Here is a 17,842-nt window from a genome sequence, read left to right as displayed (position 1 = left end):
TCAATTGTCAACTGTGCATCAATCACAATCTGTAGGATCTGTGTTTGGCTGCTCGCTCATGGCTAATTATGTCACACACACACATATATGTTTAGCAGGTCAAATGTCAACTGCTTATAAACCAACTCTTATTAAATTAATCAACAAAAACAAGAAGAATCTACTAATTAACCTTCAAAACCTGCTTGTAGGCCTTGATAGACAATGTGCAGATAATTGCGTCTTCGTTGAAGTAAAAAGGAAAACCTGTATTGGCTAGTGGGGTACGTATAGCTTAGTTGGCATCTCCACCCATGTAGAGACAGATATTCGAAATCTCCAGACACCTATTGAATATTTGTGTAAGCTCCCCTCTCTTAATCGCTTGTACATAAAAAAAGGTAAAAAAAAAAAGAAGTAAGAAAGAAAACCTATGTTTACAATTAAAAAGAACAAATATTTGTGTTATGGATTAAACTCAGATTTTGAAGGTCGTTGGAGTTTTTCAAGAGGTGCATGGGTCTTGAAGTCGAGCTTCCTTTTGCGTTTGTAATGTCAACTGGCAAAGTAGGTTGTAGTTTGGCCTCATTAAGAAATCAGTTGACTTGATAGCTTATATGTAAAAGTGCTGCTTAACACACCAAATATATTCACCGAATTTAATTTATTATTTAACGTGGCAGTCTTAGGATACATGATTTGAAAACTAGAGAAATTAAGGGTCTATTTGATAATCATTTCAATTTTAGTTTTTAGTTTATATTTTTTGTGATAGAGTATAGAGAAAAAAGAGGGAAAATGAAAGTGAGAATGAGACTGAAGATGACAGGGGAAGATAGAAGGAATGAGTAACAAAAGTGAAAACAAAAACTAAAAACTGAAATCTATTTGAAAATGTTTTCACTTTGTTACTCCTCCCTTCTCATCTTCTCTCTCAATCTCATCCTTACTCCTATTCTCACTCTCATTTTCCTTTATGCTCTAACACACGAAAATTAAAAACTAAAATTAAAATGGTTATCAAACGAGATATATGAAGAAAATCAAATTGTTGTCATATCCACACATACATGATAATAGTACCTCCATTTTGTACTTCAAATTATGATTAAAAAAAACATAATTTCTCCACTCCTCTTTTGTCCACTTACACTCTCTTGGTTAGAAATTGTGTGTTCCCATTCCTTTTTTGTTCACGTACACTTCTTTTTTTTGTTATAGTAAAAACTATTAAAAAATAAAAGGAAGTGTAAGTGATCAAAAAGAGAGTGGGAAAATCATCACCCATAAAAAATCGTAGAGAGTCCTTATTCTATTTTCTTTCTTGAGGCCGAAGAAGGCAACAAAGATTAAGGGGCTCTCCTTCTAAAGGGGCTCAAAAGAGTACAGAAGCCCAAATTCTCTGTAGACACATGCTGGCAAGGCGATCTCCACTAGTTGGGTGTGCAAATGTAATCTTCCAGCACACCCAAATGGTTAAAAATATGTCGGAACCATTGATTTTTCACCCAGTATTGATTGGGTGGGCTTGCAGCTTGGGATATAATCTGTTGATCAATGCATCTGTTAAGGCAAATTTTATTTATTTTGGTATGACAATCATAAATCTTAAAACGTCACATATGTGTTGGTATCCGTCGAGGAAGCTCATGGGTTAAGATCCATGATATGAAAGCTTGAAATACTTATTAGAGCATCTCCAATCCTTTTGTAAACCTTTTTCTCAACTTTAAATTCTGGAAAGAAAAAACAGAAGACATAAAACTTAGCTTCAACAAACAATAGGGGTCTGCAAGTAGACTTGACTCAGATCAATTGAGCCTCGCACATTGATAGTGTGTGTTTGAGAAAATCCCCACCCCTTCCTAACTCTGGCACCAAAATAAAAAATAAAAAAACCTCTTGTCCAAACTCTATCCAAATTGGAGGGAACATATAAATAGTATACATGAGTGACATCCTTGCGTAATAGGCCATGTTAATATTCTTTGTATCATTTCAATTTGATCGGACGTCTCCAAATCAACAAAATTCATGAATTATTGACAAATAATTGGGATGCTTAAAATGACAATGCAAAATCAAGTCAGTCCAAAATAGCCCATTTTAAACGTGGAAAGTAAGAACATGTGTGAACAATGGTGCAAAGTAAGAAAACCAGACCAGTTCATGAGGGTTATGCTTTCCCTTTCAATCCCCAAAATTGGCCCCATGATGCGGCCAACGACATGAAAAGATTTTCAAATCAAACGCGTGCACAAAGGACTGTACGTAAATAGTATGATTGGTCTGCAATGGTTCACTATATTTATGAAAAGCTACAAGATCGATCAACAAATCACAGACCACGCACTAATGGCCAAGCACAAATTTGATATTTTCCCGGAAATGTCTACAAATTATTGACCCTCCTCATTTTCTCTCCAATTTTCCCAGCAACCAAACAAAACATTACCCAAGAAGAGGCTCTCCAAGTGGAGTCCAATTTTCCCGTTATCAAATTCCCTGTGCCCCCCCACTGTTTCCTCTTTGATATTGTGACATGTGGCACATCATTTAACAACATTTTAACACTGTTAACTCTTCAGCCCATTTTTTTTTATTTTAAAAAAATTAATTAAAAAACACGTTTGAGGCAGACACGTTCTCTCTCCTCTTCATCTTCTACCCTGCGTATCATGACTCAACCCTTGCATCATCTTCCCCCTGCAAAACTCAGCCCCTGCATTTGGTTCGATAATTTTTTTTGCTCGTTGGATGCTGGTTTGTGAGGAAAGCCAGGTTCTGCTTCATAATTTTTCTCCCCCTTTTTGACTTCTGATTTTGGAGCTTTCATATGAGAAACGCTTAAACAAATAATTTGGGACAATCATATACCCATTATGCAATTCATGTAAATTAAACTCATTTGGTTTCAATTTTTTTTTCCAGAAAAGAAAATGAAAAAGATGATTGTAACAGAACTTGCATATTGCAAATTTCCATGAAAACTAGCCAATGCCAATGTCGAACAGATGATTCACGAGCTTCCAGCAATTATTTCAGCCTCGTGAGTCTTCCTCTCTCATTCGTCTCAATTCACAATCACCATTGGAAGGAAAATTGCTTCATAATTTTCCCCCTTTTTGGCTGCTGGTTTTGGAGTCATCCTATTAGAATTTTCAATTTGTTCATACTACAGTAGATGAAAACAAAAAGGAAACAAAGACTGAAACCAAATGAATTGCTTAACGGGTATGTGAGTTATTTGTTCAAAAACTTCTCATACGATGGCTCCAAAATCAACAGCCAAAAAGGAGAAGAAAAAAAAAATGAAGGGGTTTAGTATGATAATTGGTAGCGTGGAAGATGAAAATGCAATATCGCTTTTGTGTCAAACTTGTATTTTAATAGTTTTTAATTATTTTAATAAAAACAATTGGGCTAAAGAGAGTTAACAGAGTTAAAATGCTGTTAAGTGGTATGCCACGTGTCACAATATCAAGGAGGAAATAGGGGGGCACCGGGGATTTGGCAACAGGAAAACTGGGGGATTTGGTAACAGGAAAACTGGACTCCTCCAAGTGTCACTCACACTTCTAAAAGTTTTACCAATTTCACTTCTGAAATCCAATCACTCCCTTCAAATAACCCAAATACTCAAACCCAATGTCCCTGCTCCTACCCAGAACACTCCTCCTCCTGTACCCAAAATTCAAAATCCCCAAAATACCCATGGCCGGCAATCTCTCCACCCTCAGCTCCGCAGCCCCGCCCAGGGCTCGCCTCCGAGGTGTGGTGTTCGACATGGACGGAACCCTAACGGTCCCCGTCATCGATTTCGCGGCAATGTACAGAGCTGTGCTCGGCGAGGACGAGTACGTCAGAATCAAGGCCGAGAGCCCTTCTGGGATTGATATATTGCACCACATTGAGACTTGGAGCGCCGAGAAGCAGCGAAAGGCGTATGATATTATTGCCGATTACGAGAGCCAGGGGCTCGATCGCCTCCAGATCATGCCTGGTGAGAGAGTTTTTCTATGTTGGTTTTGGCTTTCTGTTGTTTGGTTCCCGGGAAAGTGCCGGATAAGGAAAAAAATATAATGTAGCTCTGGTTTCAATTACTTTATGTTGCTAATAGCACAGCTGTAAATCTAACCTCTTTTTTTTGGGTGAAGTATTCCATGTGGCGTATCCTTTTATTCCTTGGTGTGAATAAGTGAAAAATGAAATTGAAAATTTTGATGAAGTTTTGTGAACAATAGAATGCTTTTGCTTCTTTGGGAGTGTTTTTTTCCCCTTCTGTAGTGAGTGTTTTGGTGCTTAGTCCACAATTAGCGTGAGAATTTGAGTAATACTTTGCATGAACTTATGACTTGAGATTGCATTATTCCTTTGCCCATCATCACTTTACAGATGTTCATTAACATTTGGGTAAATTGTGGTGCAGGTGCAGCAGAACTTTGTGGTTTTCTAGATTCTAAGAATATAAGGTCATTCTCAGCCCATGTCAAGTTTTTATCTTCCCTAATAGTCGTTCCTTCTTATGTTGTATGTACGGATAAATGCCTAACTAATAGCTGCGTGATTTTTGAACATTGGCTAGAGGAAGTCCTACTTTCTGCCAAATCAAGTTGTTATCGGTACTAGCTAAAGGTGATTAGTTGGTCTGCCTTGGATAAGACGAGGAATGTTTGGGTTACAAGTGAACCTTGTCCTGATTAGGAATTTAAGTTGTCAAGTTGATCTCCATATATCCCTTTCCATGATCCCTATTATATTTTCCTGGAGATGGTATAAGTTGCAAGCCTAATCAACATGTACTTGGAGTATAGTTGTTATCTGTGCATAAAAGTTACAAAGTTATTTAATTAACGTCAATAGTATTAGTGGCACCTCCTCCCTCTTAGGTACAAGGGCGGAACCTGAGTTCCTGGGTTGAATCTCTAGGGGTTGGAAGTGTATGCTATATTTATATGCATGCTAGTGAAGCTCCTAATCTTCTTTTGTTTGCAAGATTTTGAATTTTTATTTGAATTTACGAATGAAGGTATGGCGATATGCTTATTGTTTTGATTTGTACTATTTACAGGCGGGGGTTAATCACACGCAATGTCAAGGCCGCAGTAGATATATTTCATGAACGGTTCAGGGTAAGCATATTGAAATGCACAAGTCATTGGTTGCACATAAAGAGTTATTCATCTATTACTGTTCCATATTATTTTCTTTTGTCTTAAGAACACGTTACAATTCAGTAGTTTAGTTATTATGTGTTTTTGTTTGGGCAATAAATATGGAGAAGGAATCCAACATTCCAAGCAACATTTGTCAACCGTATACACTAATAAGGTTGACTGGCTGCAATGTTAACATGATAACAGGGCCTCTTTATGCATTAACTCTGATTTGTCCTCAGTTACATTTTTCCTCTGTTCTTAAATTGCAAAAGGAGTTTTTTGTTAATCCCTAATATGATCTTGGACAACTAAAAATATGGTTCCTCATATAGCCAATTTATACTTTCTGCTCTTGCTGAATCAACCCCATCCCTTCTTTCTTTTTTGACTGAATCAACCCATCTTCTCTAGCAATGATTTTCTTGGTGAAATCTAAACAGGAAAAACAATTTTGAAATTCTTTGGGTTATTGTAGTCAATGATCATGGATGAGCTTACTCTGATCTGGCTACTTGCTGAAGTCAGTCATCTTTTGTGTGCTCATTACTAATCTTTCATGTCTGTAGATATATCCCGCACTTACTATTTGATGCATCCCACTTATTGAGGCCCTCCAGCCTAACCCACAAGTAAACTTATTGTAATGTACGTTTGAGGCTCATCTCCTTTCTACTCAGTAGTGGACTTTGATATCTTATTCTCTGTGTTATGGTTGCTGCAGTTGACATTTTCTCCAGCTCTGAGCAGGGAATTTCGACCTTACAAACCGGATCCAGCTCCACTACTGCATATATGTTCAGCTTGGGAAGTTAAACCCAGTGAAATAATGATGGTTGGAGATTCCCTTAAAGATGATGTGAGTGCTTGTGTTTCTTTTACTTCTTTTCAAAGTATTTTTTCTGTAATGTTCTTGCTACGTCTTTAAGAATGTGATCCAGGATAAATGGGCCTTGTTGTATTGAGAGAAAAGAATGATGATCATATAATTTAAGGAACCTGAACTTCTGCATTGCAACTGTGCAGTGTGTTACATTTCTGAGTCGCTGTCTGATCTTGATTTCCGTGATATAAGTAGAAATATGGGAAATGCTTATGAAGAATTGCCTGACTTTGCAGGTGGCTTGTGGGAAGCGAGCAGGAGCTGTTGCATGCTTGCTTGATGAAAGTGGGAGGTATGACTCTCCAGAATACACCAACGTCGATTTCAAACCAGATTTCAAGGTGTCTTCCCTAATGGAAGTTCACTCGCTGTTGGAAGCACATTTTGACCTGTCACCTTGATCCTCGAACCTGTTGCGAACAATCTTCACATTCGATGGAGAAGAAGCCTTATTAGTAGTCTGTATGCATTATCTAGAAAAGAACTAGGTTGCAGCACTTGTTGTATGGCTTGCTCTTTGCTCCACGAAACGATTAGAAGCAAAGAAACTGCAACCCGAAAGTGAAAGAAGAAGAAGAGGAAGGAACTAGTAGAAAATTTCTACTAGAAACCAGTTAGGCGGAAGACCAATCAATTTGCATCAGACTTATATTAGTTTTAAAACTTGTGTTGTACTTGGCCTGGTAAAAGCTCATTATCAGTTACCAAGAACCTGACCAAATGCTTTGGGAGACATTAATCAAATTTCCCACCCAATATATTTGTGGAATGGTTTAACGAGAGCAGGAGAAGTGAAGGTACGAGAGGAATCTAGGATTGCCTCAATGCTATTCGTTTTCTCCAAACCGCTCAATGACTTAGAAAGAGGCTTCATCTGGGATATCAGTTTCAATCGTAGTTTCTGTGACAAAGCTGAAGTTGTTTCATCATATTAATGGTGCTGAACTTTGCGAAAAGCAGTCAGTATGTTGTAATATAACTTTTGTTTCAAAAATCACATATGTATATACGATTGGTGCTGAGCTCTTATCACATAATGAAAACAGAAACAGAAGAAGTGAAGGAGTTCCAGAGTTATGAGGTGCTTGATGTAAAAATTGGTAGAACAAGTACCCGGGATCTGCGTTGTGCATGTCAGTCTCTTCTCTCCGTTCCCAAGTCCCATCTAACAGCCTCCTTTCCTTCGTTGTCTAAGTGCACAAGGTACTCGTAGCTTAAGCCACGAAAAGAAAGAGAAAAAAATAAAAACCCTGATTGATATTGTCCTTTGTGTGTCATAAAATTTTCAGATATATGCTAACTCTAAATTGGTGATGAGATGTTATTAATAATTGGCACAAATTAATTTGCTTCTTATCTAATTAAAGGGGTTAATGACCTAAATGGTCCTCCAACTATTGCTCCAGTATCATTTTGGTCCACCAACTAAAATTTTCAATTCAAACGTCCTTAAACTTTTTATTTTGTACCAAGATGGTTCATCCGTCAAAGTCTGTGTATTATTCCGTGAAATCGAGAGACAAAACTGTATTTTTAGGTGAATATCCTCCTCTAAAAGGGTTATTGATACAAATGGTCCCCCAACTATTGCTCTAGTATCATTTTGTTCCACCAACTAAAATTTTCATTTGAACCGTCCTTCAACTCTTTTTTTTTTTGGTATCAAGATGGTCCTATTGTTAAAGTCTGTCAATTTTATTGTTAAATTGAGGAGTAAAAATGTCTCTATGAATTAAAATAGTAATATATAATTAAAAATTAAGGGAAACTATTATAAAACTTAGGAAATTTTAAAAAATTGAATCTCACTAGCCACATGGCTTTTTTTTTTCGTGAGACTGACCTAACAATTAATAATAAAAAATTCTCTATTGTTTAAATTAATTAAAATCACATAAATATAAAAAATAAAAATAAAAAAACAAATTTTTTAAAAGAGTAAACAATAATTAAAAATTAAAGGAAACTATTATAGGAACTTGTACCAAATTTTAAAATTGAAAAAATTGAATCTCACCACCAACATGGCTTTTTTATATATTTTTTATTATTTTATATATATCTATATTTATGACATGGACTTAAAAAGTAATATTTTTTTCTCTATTGTTTAAAATAATTAAAAAATTTAAAATAAGATAAATACAAAAATAAATAACAATAAAATTGACGGACTTTGACGATAGGACCATCTTGATACAAAAAAGAAGAAGTGGAAGGACGGTTCAAATGAAAATTTTAGTTGGTGGACCAAAATGATATAGGAGCAATAGTTGAGGGACCATTTCAATCATACCCTTCGACATAGCTTCTCAAAAAGTCGCATATACCCTTCAAAACTCAGTCACGTGGTCATTGCGTGATGAGAAGTGACGGAATCTGTTATGGATGGACCATCTTGGTACAAAATAAAAAGTTTAAGGAAGTTTGAATTGAAAATTTTAGTTGGTGACCAAAATGATATTGGAGCAATAGTTGGGGGACCATTTAGGTCATTAACCCTTAAAAATACCCGCAAGTGTATGAATCTATTGAAGTATAGATTTGTAAATACGGAATCGTTCCCACGAAGAATTGGAGGCTTATAAAAAGGTCTAGTTTGAGTACGTAAAGAGCGCTTATTTACCGCAACACAAAATAAAATACAAATTGGATAATAGAAATGAGTAAAGAAAAGTAAAAGAAATGAAACAAAACAAGAAACCGAAGGTAAACACAATTAGCATTTTGTATCACTCATGTATCACCACTTTATCACTTCTTTATCGTAATTGGAACGCTTCTTTATCACCTGGGTACTGTAACACTTCTTGGTCAAAGAAGAATTTATGAACTTTATGTGTTTTCTAGTTTCGACCTCTGTCCGGTTTTTGACTTGTAACTTTCAAACTGTTAGTCCAAATTATACGTTCTTTACATAGTTGGATTCAGCACGGAAAAATGAAGAACTAAACTCGGACCAAATGTCAAAACCAGTTACAAAAGTGTACATAATGCAATAAAAATAACATTCAAAGTTTCAAACAACAAACACAAACAAAAAGGGGAAGGGGGTGTTTTTGATTCAAGTGACCTAATTCTAATGCTTAAATGTAACAGAATTCTAATTTTTAACAAGATCAACACATGTGATTATCAAAGTGTAACTTAATATGGTGACAAACACTAGGGTTTTAGGAATCCACCCTAAACAATCCTACTCATGTTTATGGATACTCAAGTTATGAATTCTTGATACACTGATGAAAATGTTCACAATCAAGACCAGGTTTAGTGGCTCAAGACGCATTAATTTTCTCTAAGATAAGTAAAATGTGTGTTTAGTGCTACAATACTTGTGTTTCCTACACAATCAATGCAGGTGTGTTTAGTACTTCGATTTAATCATATAAAGAAACCCATTAAGTTTGAAGAGAATATGAACATCACAAGAACTCTGATAGTATGATGTTTACATTAGGCATTCAAGAAACCAATTTACATGAATGATTCTCACTCTATCAATTAGTTCCTTAGGAAAATATGAAGATACATATAATCCTAACAATCTCAATAAGTATGCTTTCAAGGGTGATCAATCAAAGAAAACATACATCGAAGATAAATTAATTTAGTGAAGAGGAATTCATCAACAACATATAGAAATCCATAAACTCAAGCATCAAAACAATAAAGTATTCATATTTAGGACTTCAACCTAAGCCCTAGCTATGAGGTTTAGTTCTTCATGCTTATTACAAACACAAATATAACTAGAAAGAGTTTACAAATTTTGTGAAGGTGAAAGCACAAAAGCCTTGAATGGTGGAATGACTTCTTCATCTTCTCTTGGGTATTGCTTTCTTTGCTTGGATACTCTTTGCTTTTCAGAAAATCCTCAGTGTGTCTAGAATGATCAGCTGATTTCGTCCCTCTAGCTGCCCTCTCTCCCTTGCCAACTCACCAATCCGTAGGGTACTCCCCTTTTTCCTAAAGCTTGGTGGGCTAATGTCCCTATTTTATCATTTCTTTGAATTTTATTATCTTAAGTGGGATCCAACTAGCTAGAATGAGATCCCAGCTTACCGAGGTAAAATATTGTTACCAAGTGGTGTGGTAATAAGTAGAAAAGGAAGGGTGACATCCAGTGGAGATAAAGGTGGTCCAAACCATAATTCCAGAGTTAGGATCAATGCTGGATTTGTTGACTAGGCTATACTGATTCAATGGAGCTCAAATTCGGATATGTTGTAGTTAACATCCATTGGAACAAGTTTGATGAAGAGCTTCACCTCATCCGAGCACCGGAGCATGGTGATCCATGGTCAATAAGTTGACCTACGAAAATGAGCAAAACCAGAATTTATATTCAATAATGCACTTTTAGCTCACATTTATTCCAACCAAGATAAAATCTATAAAAACGGGAAAATGGAAGCAAAATGCTATAAAATGTCAAGAACTAACTCAAAACATTGGGTGAATAACATGATAAATCATGTATAAATATGACCCCAACATGAGACTCAGGTGAGTTCTAGCCTCCTACTTCCTTTTCCATAAAACCAAGAGTCTCTTCTTTTGTTAGAGAACAGGAGAAAATGACATGATACATATCACCATCCACATAAATTGTCACATCATTTTGTACAACTTTTTTAATCTCTAACATCCTTGCTAATAACAATTTGACTTAGTGACACGCAATTTGACTAGTAAAAATTGCTAATAACAGGAGAAAAAGAAAAGATTTTGCTTATGGACTGGAGCTTTCTAATTGTTGTTCGCGTAGCAATGGAAAGATTCTGAAATGCACATAAATATTCAACGTACTCTTACTTGATTGACTTCAAAAGGAACATCTAAATCTAACGGTGATGTATTTTAACCTGTTGGCCTTGAAATATTATTATAAGATTTTGGAATGCGATAGAATTATCATATTAAAGTTTATAAGTAATAAAATAAGGAAATTTAACCTGTTGGCTTTTACATTAAAGTTTCTCACTCACAACTCACAAGCACAATCAAAAAAGCAATCAAAATGGACAAAGAAAACAAATCAAATATTATTATAAGATATTTGGCCTCAAAGTAAGGAATTTTAAGCTTCTCACTCACAACACAAGTCACAAGCACAAGCAAAAAGCAATAAAAATGGACAAAGAAAACATAGCTAAACAAGGGAGCCCATATTCTGTTGGCTTTTCTACTTTAATATTCTCTCTCTGCTTCATTTTATAACTGATCAACACAAACCAAACCACCCATTTCGCTTTAAAATTAAACAATTAAAGGAAAGAAATTACCTTGCCATCATTGCATCAGTTATGGTTCTCCAATTACAAGGGAAGGTACATGTTGAATTTTATAGAAATCCTCTCCATCTTCTTGAATCCGACTGTGGAGTTCTCTACGCATCCCTATGATGGTTAATTCCCTGAGATTAGTAAGATATCTCAGCCCATCTGGAAGTGTCGTCAATCCACTGCAAAATTCAATTTCCAATCGACAGAGACTAGGCATGGCTCCTTCCTCTATTCTCCACTCTGTTATTTTGTACATGGAAAAAACAAGAAGAAATTGAAGAGAAGGAAAGCCTCCTTTAGAGAAAACCAGTATCTTTGTATTCTCCTCGAAAGCTTCTTCCAAAAGCTTCAAAATTGTTAGGTTTGGCAGCTTCTCTAGTATTCCCATTTGGTCCTCCTTGAGACCACAATTAGACAATTGTAACTTGGTGAGGTTTGGATAGTTGTGGAGCTCTTTCGGTAATTCTGCAATTGGCCCTGTCAGCATCAATTTGTATATACCCCGACAGCTTGATACTATTTGCATAGCTTGCTCTACACTGCTATTCGTTCCAGAATTGTTCCAAAAAATTAGAGACCGGATACGGTTAAGCGTACTGCCTGAGATTTCCTCCAGATTTTGCAAAGAGCTTGACACATTTATTTTCAGTTTTCTAAGATTGGTTAATCTACCAACATCTTTCAAATCACAATACTCACTTGAAAGGTAATCTAAGGTCTGTAGATGGCCAAGAGTAGATAGCTCCAGCTTACCCTTTGCTTTGTAATTCCAGGGTAAATATAAATGTCTTAATTGTTTCATCTTCTTTATCACATTTGGGATGACCACATTGTCATTCCGAACACGACAATCAAGAGTTTGCAAGCATACTAAATTACCTAGGGATGGCGGAAACTTTTTTATATCACTCCACTTCACACTTAGAAACCTTAAGTGTACCATATTTCCAATTTCACTTGGCAACTCAACTTCTACTTCATAAAGACCTTCCACCTTCAAAACTCTAAGCACTTTGAAATCCATCAATGGAGAAAGTAATCCTTTTTCATTTTTTGGCCTCCATTCTCTTAGGCCAAAGAATAATAGAGACCTTACGTGCCCATTTGTTTCATCTCTTGAAGAAACCAACCTATCTGCCTTCTCATCCAAGTAAATTGCAAGTCTTCGAATTTTCCCCAATTGTTCTGCCTCGGCTGCCACAGAAGAAGTATTTTCTTGCATTTGGAGAAAGCTTTCCTCTTTTGCCTTTAACAAACACATGTCTCGTACAAGATCATGGATTCGACAACCTTTAATTGTCCCAGTTGAACCACTTGTTCCCATTTGAACCAAACACCTTTCCACCAACTCACTCAAGCAATCACGTGCTATATCCTCTATTGTTTTCTCCGAACCACGTCTTTGTTGTCTTAAGAAGATAAGACCTTCTGCCACCCATAACTTAGTCAATGTGCTTACCGAAATAACACAATCTTCAGGATAATGACCTAAATATAAAAAACATGGTTTTAAGTGATACGGTAGGTCATCATAACTCAATGCCAAAACCCATGATGCACCTTCATATTCTTCTTCATGACCTATCCCTTTCCTTATGTATTCATGAACATTCTCATGCACTATCTCCCACTCTCTAACAGTATTTTTTCTTGCTAGAACTCCGGCAAGCACAATAATGGCTAATGGCAAACCTTTACAATGTCGAAGCATATTCTTTCCTAATTCTCTCTTTTTTGTGTACATTCCCAAATCTAAAAATAAGAAAGAGAAAAAAAATCAAATACATTCTTGTAGTATGAGTATGCCAAGGAACAAAAACAAGAAATTAAGGACATGACAGATGATGAAATAGCAAAGGATGCCAATTTATATTGTGAAATCCCGAAATTTAGTAATATCCTTTGTCCTATTATAAGTTTGGATTTTATAACACATGCCAAATGGAGAAGATTCAAAAATTAAATCTGGATTGAAGAGAAGGTTGGGAGAAAATTTTGAATTGTCTAGCATTGTCCTGATTATTATTTACAATTGCATAAGATAAATTATCTGCTACCTAACAAATATGTGACCAAGTAAGGCAGTTTATAAAATTGCAATCACTACTTGTTCTTTTTCTTCTTCTTTTTTTGCCAAAAATTGCTACATGTTTGACAATATTAAAAAATTATAACTAAGAACCTAGAAGAGAAAAGAGTTAAGGGTGAGGAAATACCGATATCAGCCCTTTCAGATATTGCTTTCTTCTCAAGTAGGTTCCAACTCTCATTGTCATTGAGTGGCTGGAGTTTGTGGAGAAAAGCATTTCTATTTGGGAGCGTGGCTACTTTTTGATTGCGTGTAGTAAGCAATATTGTGCTCTCTGTTTCCACTTCTGGAAATGCAGCCTTCAAAAGATTCCATGTCTCGATTCTCCATATGTCATCAAGGATCACCAAACATTTCATTTTTTGCAAAACTCGGAAAAGCTTCTTTGCTATTTCATCATCTGTCATGTCCTTCATTTCTTTTTTTTGTTCCTTGGTAGCAGAAATGACTTCAAATAAAATTCCCTCCCAAATATTTCTTACTTGATAACGTTGAGATACACAGACCCAAGCAAAACTATGAAAATGCTGCCTTACTTCTTTGTGATGATAAAGTTGTCTTGCAAGGGTGGTCTTCCCTAAACCGCCCATCCCCCAAATAGATACAACTCGATGACGATTTTCATCTTTCACTAAATGCATAACCAATTCTTCAACGTTGGACTCTAACCCAACAACATCACGTTCAACAACATGAGAATAACTTCTCCTTAGCCTCTCATGCAATTGCAAGGAAGATTCACCACCACTGCTGTCCTTTTCCCTTATTTCCCTTATGTTATAACTCTGCAAACTCGATCTCAACGCCGAAATTTTGGTAGTGATATTCTCAATTTCTGCCCCAATCCTGTGAACATCAACCCCTTCCTTGAAGACGCAGGCAAATCTTTTGAGAACATTCTTGAGGCCTCTTTTCTTCTTGGAAACCACTTTTAAGCCATAAGTTTGGATGACATCCTCTAAATCATAAGCAGCATCTCTAATCTTGGCAACCCAAATACGGACTGTTTCATCTTGTCCTTGTCTTGCATCTGCATCTTTGAGGAGGCCCTGCATCAATTGTAGCTCAGTTTGTGCGACCTCAACTTGATGGCTGACTCCAGTCAAGAACTTGGCTTCCTGAATGGTGAAGTCTCTGACACTTTCGAGCACAAAGGAAACAACTGCCTCAGCCATTCTATCTACTACTTACTCTCTCTTGGCCAAAACGAAAACAAGTAAACCAGATCTAGTTTTTAGATTGATTGATGAGAATATCTCTTTATCAGTAGAGCAATTTCTTTCTGTCTATGTATGAAGTCCAATTCCACCGAACAAAAAGTCGTAAACTTTGGCGTTTTCTTTCTGACCACCTTCCCTCAACTACCATTGTACCACAAGCATCCAATGCAAGTTGTATAATTTAAGAGTGAGAGATATCATCAAGTGTGAAAAAAGAAAAAGAAAACCTTATTTTAAGCTGATGTGACCAGCCTTGGACTATTGGAGCTGCGTTTTTTTATTTTTTATTTTAAAGATAACCTCCACGGTACATGAAAAATATAGCTTCCAACATAGCGTCCTACAAACGTAGAGCCACCTCTATGTAGAGGCTGTAGAGCATAATTGTGATACTCTATGAACAGCCCCATCTGCATATCTAAAAGTAGCATGAATTGGTGTGCGGCAAATCTTTTAAGCAATGCGTTAATGTCCTCCACAATACAATCAACAAGATGATGAAATTGAAACTTGATGACTCATATTGAAAATGAACTCAAACCTTAAAGGGATCTTTTGATGTTAATTCCTTTTTTGATGTCGGACCAAACAGAAAAAAAGCAAGTCCTTGATCCATATCTCACTTATGCTCAAGAAATTCAATACAAGCATGCAAACATTTATGTAACGTCAACTAGAAGACTAACTGATTAAAAATAATTGGACGTTTTTGTCCCCTGGTGGATGTTGTAGGTTTTAAAACAATTTTAGGCAAATAAGTTTCAATTCGAAAGAAATCAGTCATTTTTCAAGGGGTTTGATCTAGTGGTAAACTGACTAGGCCTGCAAGTTGGGTGAATGTTAGCTGGATACTCTGTGAGGTACAGAGTTCGATCATCTATACGTGAAAAACACTTTTGGAAGAGAGCTTTACCAAATAGTTCCCGACTCGGAATGATAGCACACTTTCTTTTAAAAAAAGAAGAAGAAAGAAATCAAAGTGATTGTGCTTTAATTTGTGCTTTTCTGAAAAGAAAACAAAAGCAACTTTCTTTTACATTTCCACGCAATTTCTCAGAAAGATATACATCTCAATGATAAAAGGAGACCTCCACTAACACATTTGAAATGACAACCATAGGCCTACCTACCAGACCCATCAACACATGACAAAGATATCTCTTGACGAACCTAATTTAAAATAAAATAAAAAATAGAAAGCAAAGAAAGCTTAAAGTTTGCACCAAAAAGAAGAAAGCTGAAAGGTTTTTAGTTTTGGCAGTTTCTCCACCAAGAAGATGGAAAAGAAGCAGGACAGGTTGACATTTCGTGATTAGCTTATTCTCCATGTGAATACACGCTTCTCGATCACAAGTTTCAAAGTAAACAGGGCAATCTCTCTGTTATGTTTCAGCAGCTTCCCCGTTTCTCACTTGATCATCATCCTCCTCCTCTCAATCAACACCGTATGGCAAAGTCTTTGATGATGACCATATGGCCCCAATTGTGCAAAAGAAATTCCACTCAGAGATCCACACATCCACCCACACATAACATATCCATTTAACCCTCCCTCCCTTTACTTCCCTTTGCTAATAATAACCCAAGCATCAGACAAACAACTTCATACAAAACGGACAACAAAACTTAAACTAACTTCTTATATGGCGGTCCGCGTAATAGAAGAGAACGGCTCCACACTAGAACTGATGGGAATGGGAAAGTTGTTTTTTGTTTGGTTTGGGTGCATAGAAATGGGCACAAGAGAAGGGCCTCATTGGAAGTTAGTATTTTGGATATGATTAAATCGAAAAAGGTAATGGGCCAAATGAAGCCCATTTTTCGTTAACAAGAAACCTCAAAACCCATTGTCAGTTCTATTGTTCTTCGTATTATATTCTTGATTTTTCCCTACCCAAAAAATAGATATGCAATTTTTATCTACGCAATGGTAGCATGGATGGTGAACATTATGGCTTAGGTCAATTGGACGAGACAATGTACCTGCCACCTTACATAGTGTAGAATATCGCTACGTTGTCAATGGATTGAAGGGTTCATATTAGTATTTACATATTTGGCCAGGACAATGTGATCGAATTAGAACAAGGATATTGAAATGCACCAAGTCATTGGTGTAGAAAAGGATTGCACGTAAAGAGTTATTCATCTATTTCTGTTCCATATTATTTTCTTTTGTCTCAAGAACATATTACAATTCAGTAGTTTAGTTATCTGACTTTGCAGGTGGCTTGTGGGAAGTAAGCAGGAGCTGTTGCATGCTTGCTTGATGTAAGTGGGAGGTATGGACTCTCCAGAATAGGCCAACGTCAATTTCAAACCAGATTTCAATCTGTCTTCCCTAATGGAAGTTCACTCGCTATTGGAAGCACATTTTGACCAGTCACCTTGATCCTCAAACCTGTTGCGGACAATCTTCACATTCGATGGAGAAGAAGCCTTATTAGTAGTCTGTACGCATTATCTAGAAAATAACTAGGTTGCAGCACTTGTTGTATGGCTTGCTCTTTGCTCCCCGAAACCATTAGAAGCAAAGAAACTGCAACCTGAAAGTGAAAGAAGAGGAGGAAGGAACTAGTAGAAAATTTCTACTAGAAACCAGTTAGGCGGAAGACCAATCAATTTCTACCAGACCTGTTTTAGTTTTAAAATTCGTGTTGTACTTGGCCTGGTAAAAGCTCATTACCAGTTACCAAGAACCTAGCCAAACGCTTTGGGTGACATTAATCAAATTTCCCGCCCAATATATTTGTATGGAATAATACTAGTCTTACCACATTTTTTATATCACAATTTTATACCACATGATGTGGCGGATGATGTGTACATACCATATCATAAAATACTAGTTCTGTTTTTCTAATGTTATTTATTAAAATACACTTGATTCATTTAATTGATATGACATATGATGTGGACATGCCACATCACAATATAGAAATATGGGATAATAATGTGGTAAGTGTAGAATTACTCTTGTGGAAATGGTTTGAACCCATACATATGTGGTGTTAAGAGTTAAAAGTAGCAAAAATATAAAATATAAGTCAAACGCCCACCGTGGGGCTCGAACCCACGACCACAAGGTTAAGAGCCTTGCGCTCTACCAACTGAGCTAGACGGGCTTGTTGCTATGGTTGTCGTTTTCCTCTAGTTATACTGAAGCACGTGTCTTTTTTATGTGGCGCCAAATGTAACGGCTTGTTTAACTGTCGACTGTTGACTGT

General features: G+C 36.4%; 2 protein-coding genes and 1 non-coding gene across 5 annotated transcripts; 1 reads left to right on the top strand and 2 right to left on the bottom strand.

Annotated features, from left to right (window-relative positions):
• Positions 1-3,528: 3,528 nt before the first annotated feature.
• Positions 3,529-7,155, top strand: LOC103323779 (Haloacid dehalogenase-like hydrolase (HAD) superfamily protein). The gene is made up of 5 exons (XM_008225791.3): positions 3,529-3,982; positions 4,409-4,451; positions 5,051-5,111; positions 5,860-5,994; positions 6,255-7,155. Exons 1-5 carry the CDS (start codon positions 3,628-3,630, stop codon positions 6,417-6,419), a joined length of 759 nt encoding a protein of 252 aa, XP_008224013.2. The 5' UTR covers positions 3,529-3,627; the 3' UTR covers positions 6,420-7,155.
• A 2,487-nt stretch (positions 7,156-9,642) lies between these two features.
• Positions 9,643-14,804, bottom strand: LOC148919997 (putative disease resistance protein At1g50180). 3 transcript variants are annotated; one of them, XM_089044932.1, is made up of 3 exons: positions 13,523-14,804; positions 11,307-13,058; positions 9,643-10,335 (listed from the first exon to the last, which is right to left on the bottom strand). In XM_089044932.1, exons 1-2 carry the CDS (start codon positions 14,568-14,570, stop codon positions 11,326-11,328), a joined length of 2,781 nt encoding a protein of 926 aa, XP_088901058.1. In that variant the 5' UTR covers positions 14,571-14,804; the 3' UTR covers positions 9,643-10,335; positions 11,307-11,325. The 3 variants fall into 3 exon arrangements, with proteins under 3 accessions (XP_088901058.1, XP_088901059.1, XP_088901060.1); XM_089044933.1 differs by having other exon boundaries at positions 11,307-12,794; XM_089044934.1 differs by having other exon boundaries at positions 11,307-12,734.
• Positions 14,805-17,667: 2,863 nt separating this feature from the next.
• Positions 17,668-17,740, bottom strand: TRNAK-CUU (transfer RNA lysine (anticodon CUU)). Its single transcript has one exon. It is a non-coding gene; the product is annotated as a tRNA-Lys (tRNA).
• Positions 17,741-17,842: the final 102 nt, after the last annotated feature.

The sequence above is a fragment of the Prunus mume genome, linkage group LG2 (genome assembly GCF_029339155.1).
Source record: "Prunus mume cultivar Tortuosa linkage group LG2, ASM2933915v1, whole genome shotgun sequence".
NCBI classification, from domain to species: Eukaryota; Viridiplantae; Streptophyta; class Magnoliopsida; order Rosales; family Rosaceae; genus Prunus; species Prunus mume.
The sequence above is the reverse complement of the archived record's forward strand: the minus strand, read 5'-3'. Positions and strand labels throughout refer to the sequence as shown.

Bases quoted from the DNA above. Each gene is read 5' to 3' on its own strand.
- LOC148919997 (XM_089044932.1), bottom strand. From the start codon at position 14,570: ATGGCTGAGGCAGTTGTTTCCTTTGTGCTCGAAAGTGTCAGAGACTTC. The intron at 13,059-13,522 runs GTATTTCCTCAC...TCTTATTTTTAG, and splicing joins ATCTGAAAGGGCTGATATCG to ATTTGGGAATGTACACAAAA.
- LOC103323779 (XM_008225791.3), top strand. From the start codon at position 3,628: ATGTCCCTGCTCCTACCCAGAACACTCCTCCTCCTGTACCCAAAATTC. The intron at 4,452-5,050 runs GTCATTCTCAGC...TACTATTTACAG, and splicing joins CTAGATTCTAAGAATATAAG to GCGGGGGTTAATCACACGCA. The intron at 5,995-6,254 runs GTGAGTGCTTGT...CTGACTTTGCAG, and splicing joins GAGATTCCCTTAAAGATGAT to GTGGCTTGTGGGAAGCGAGC.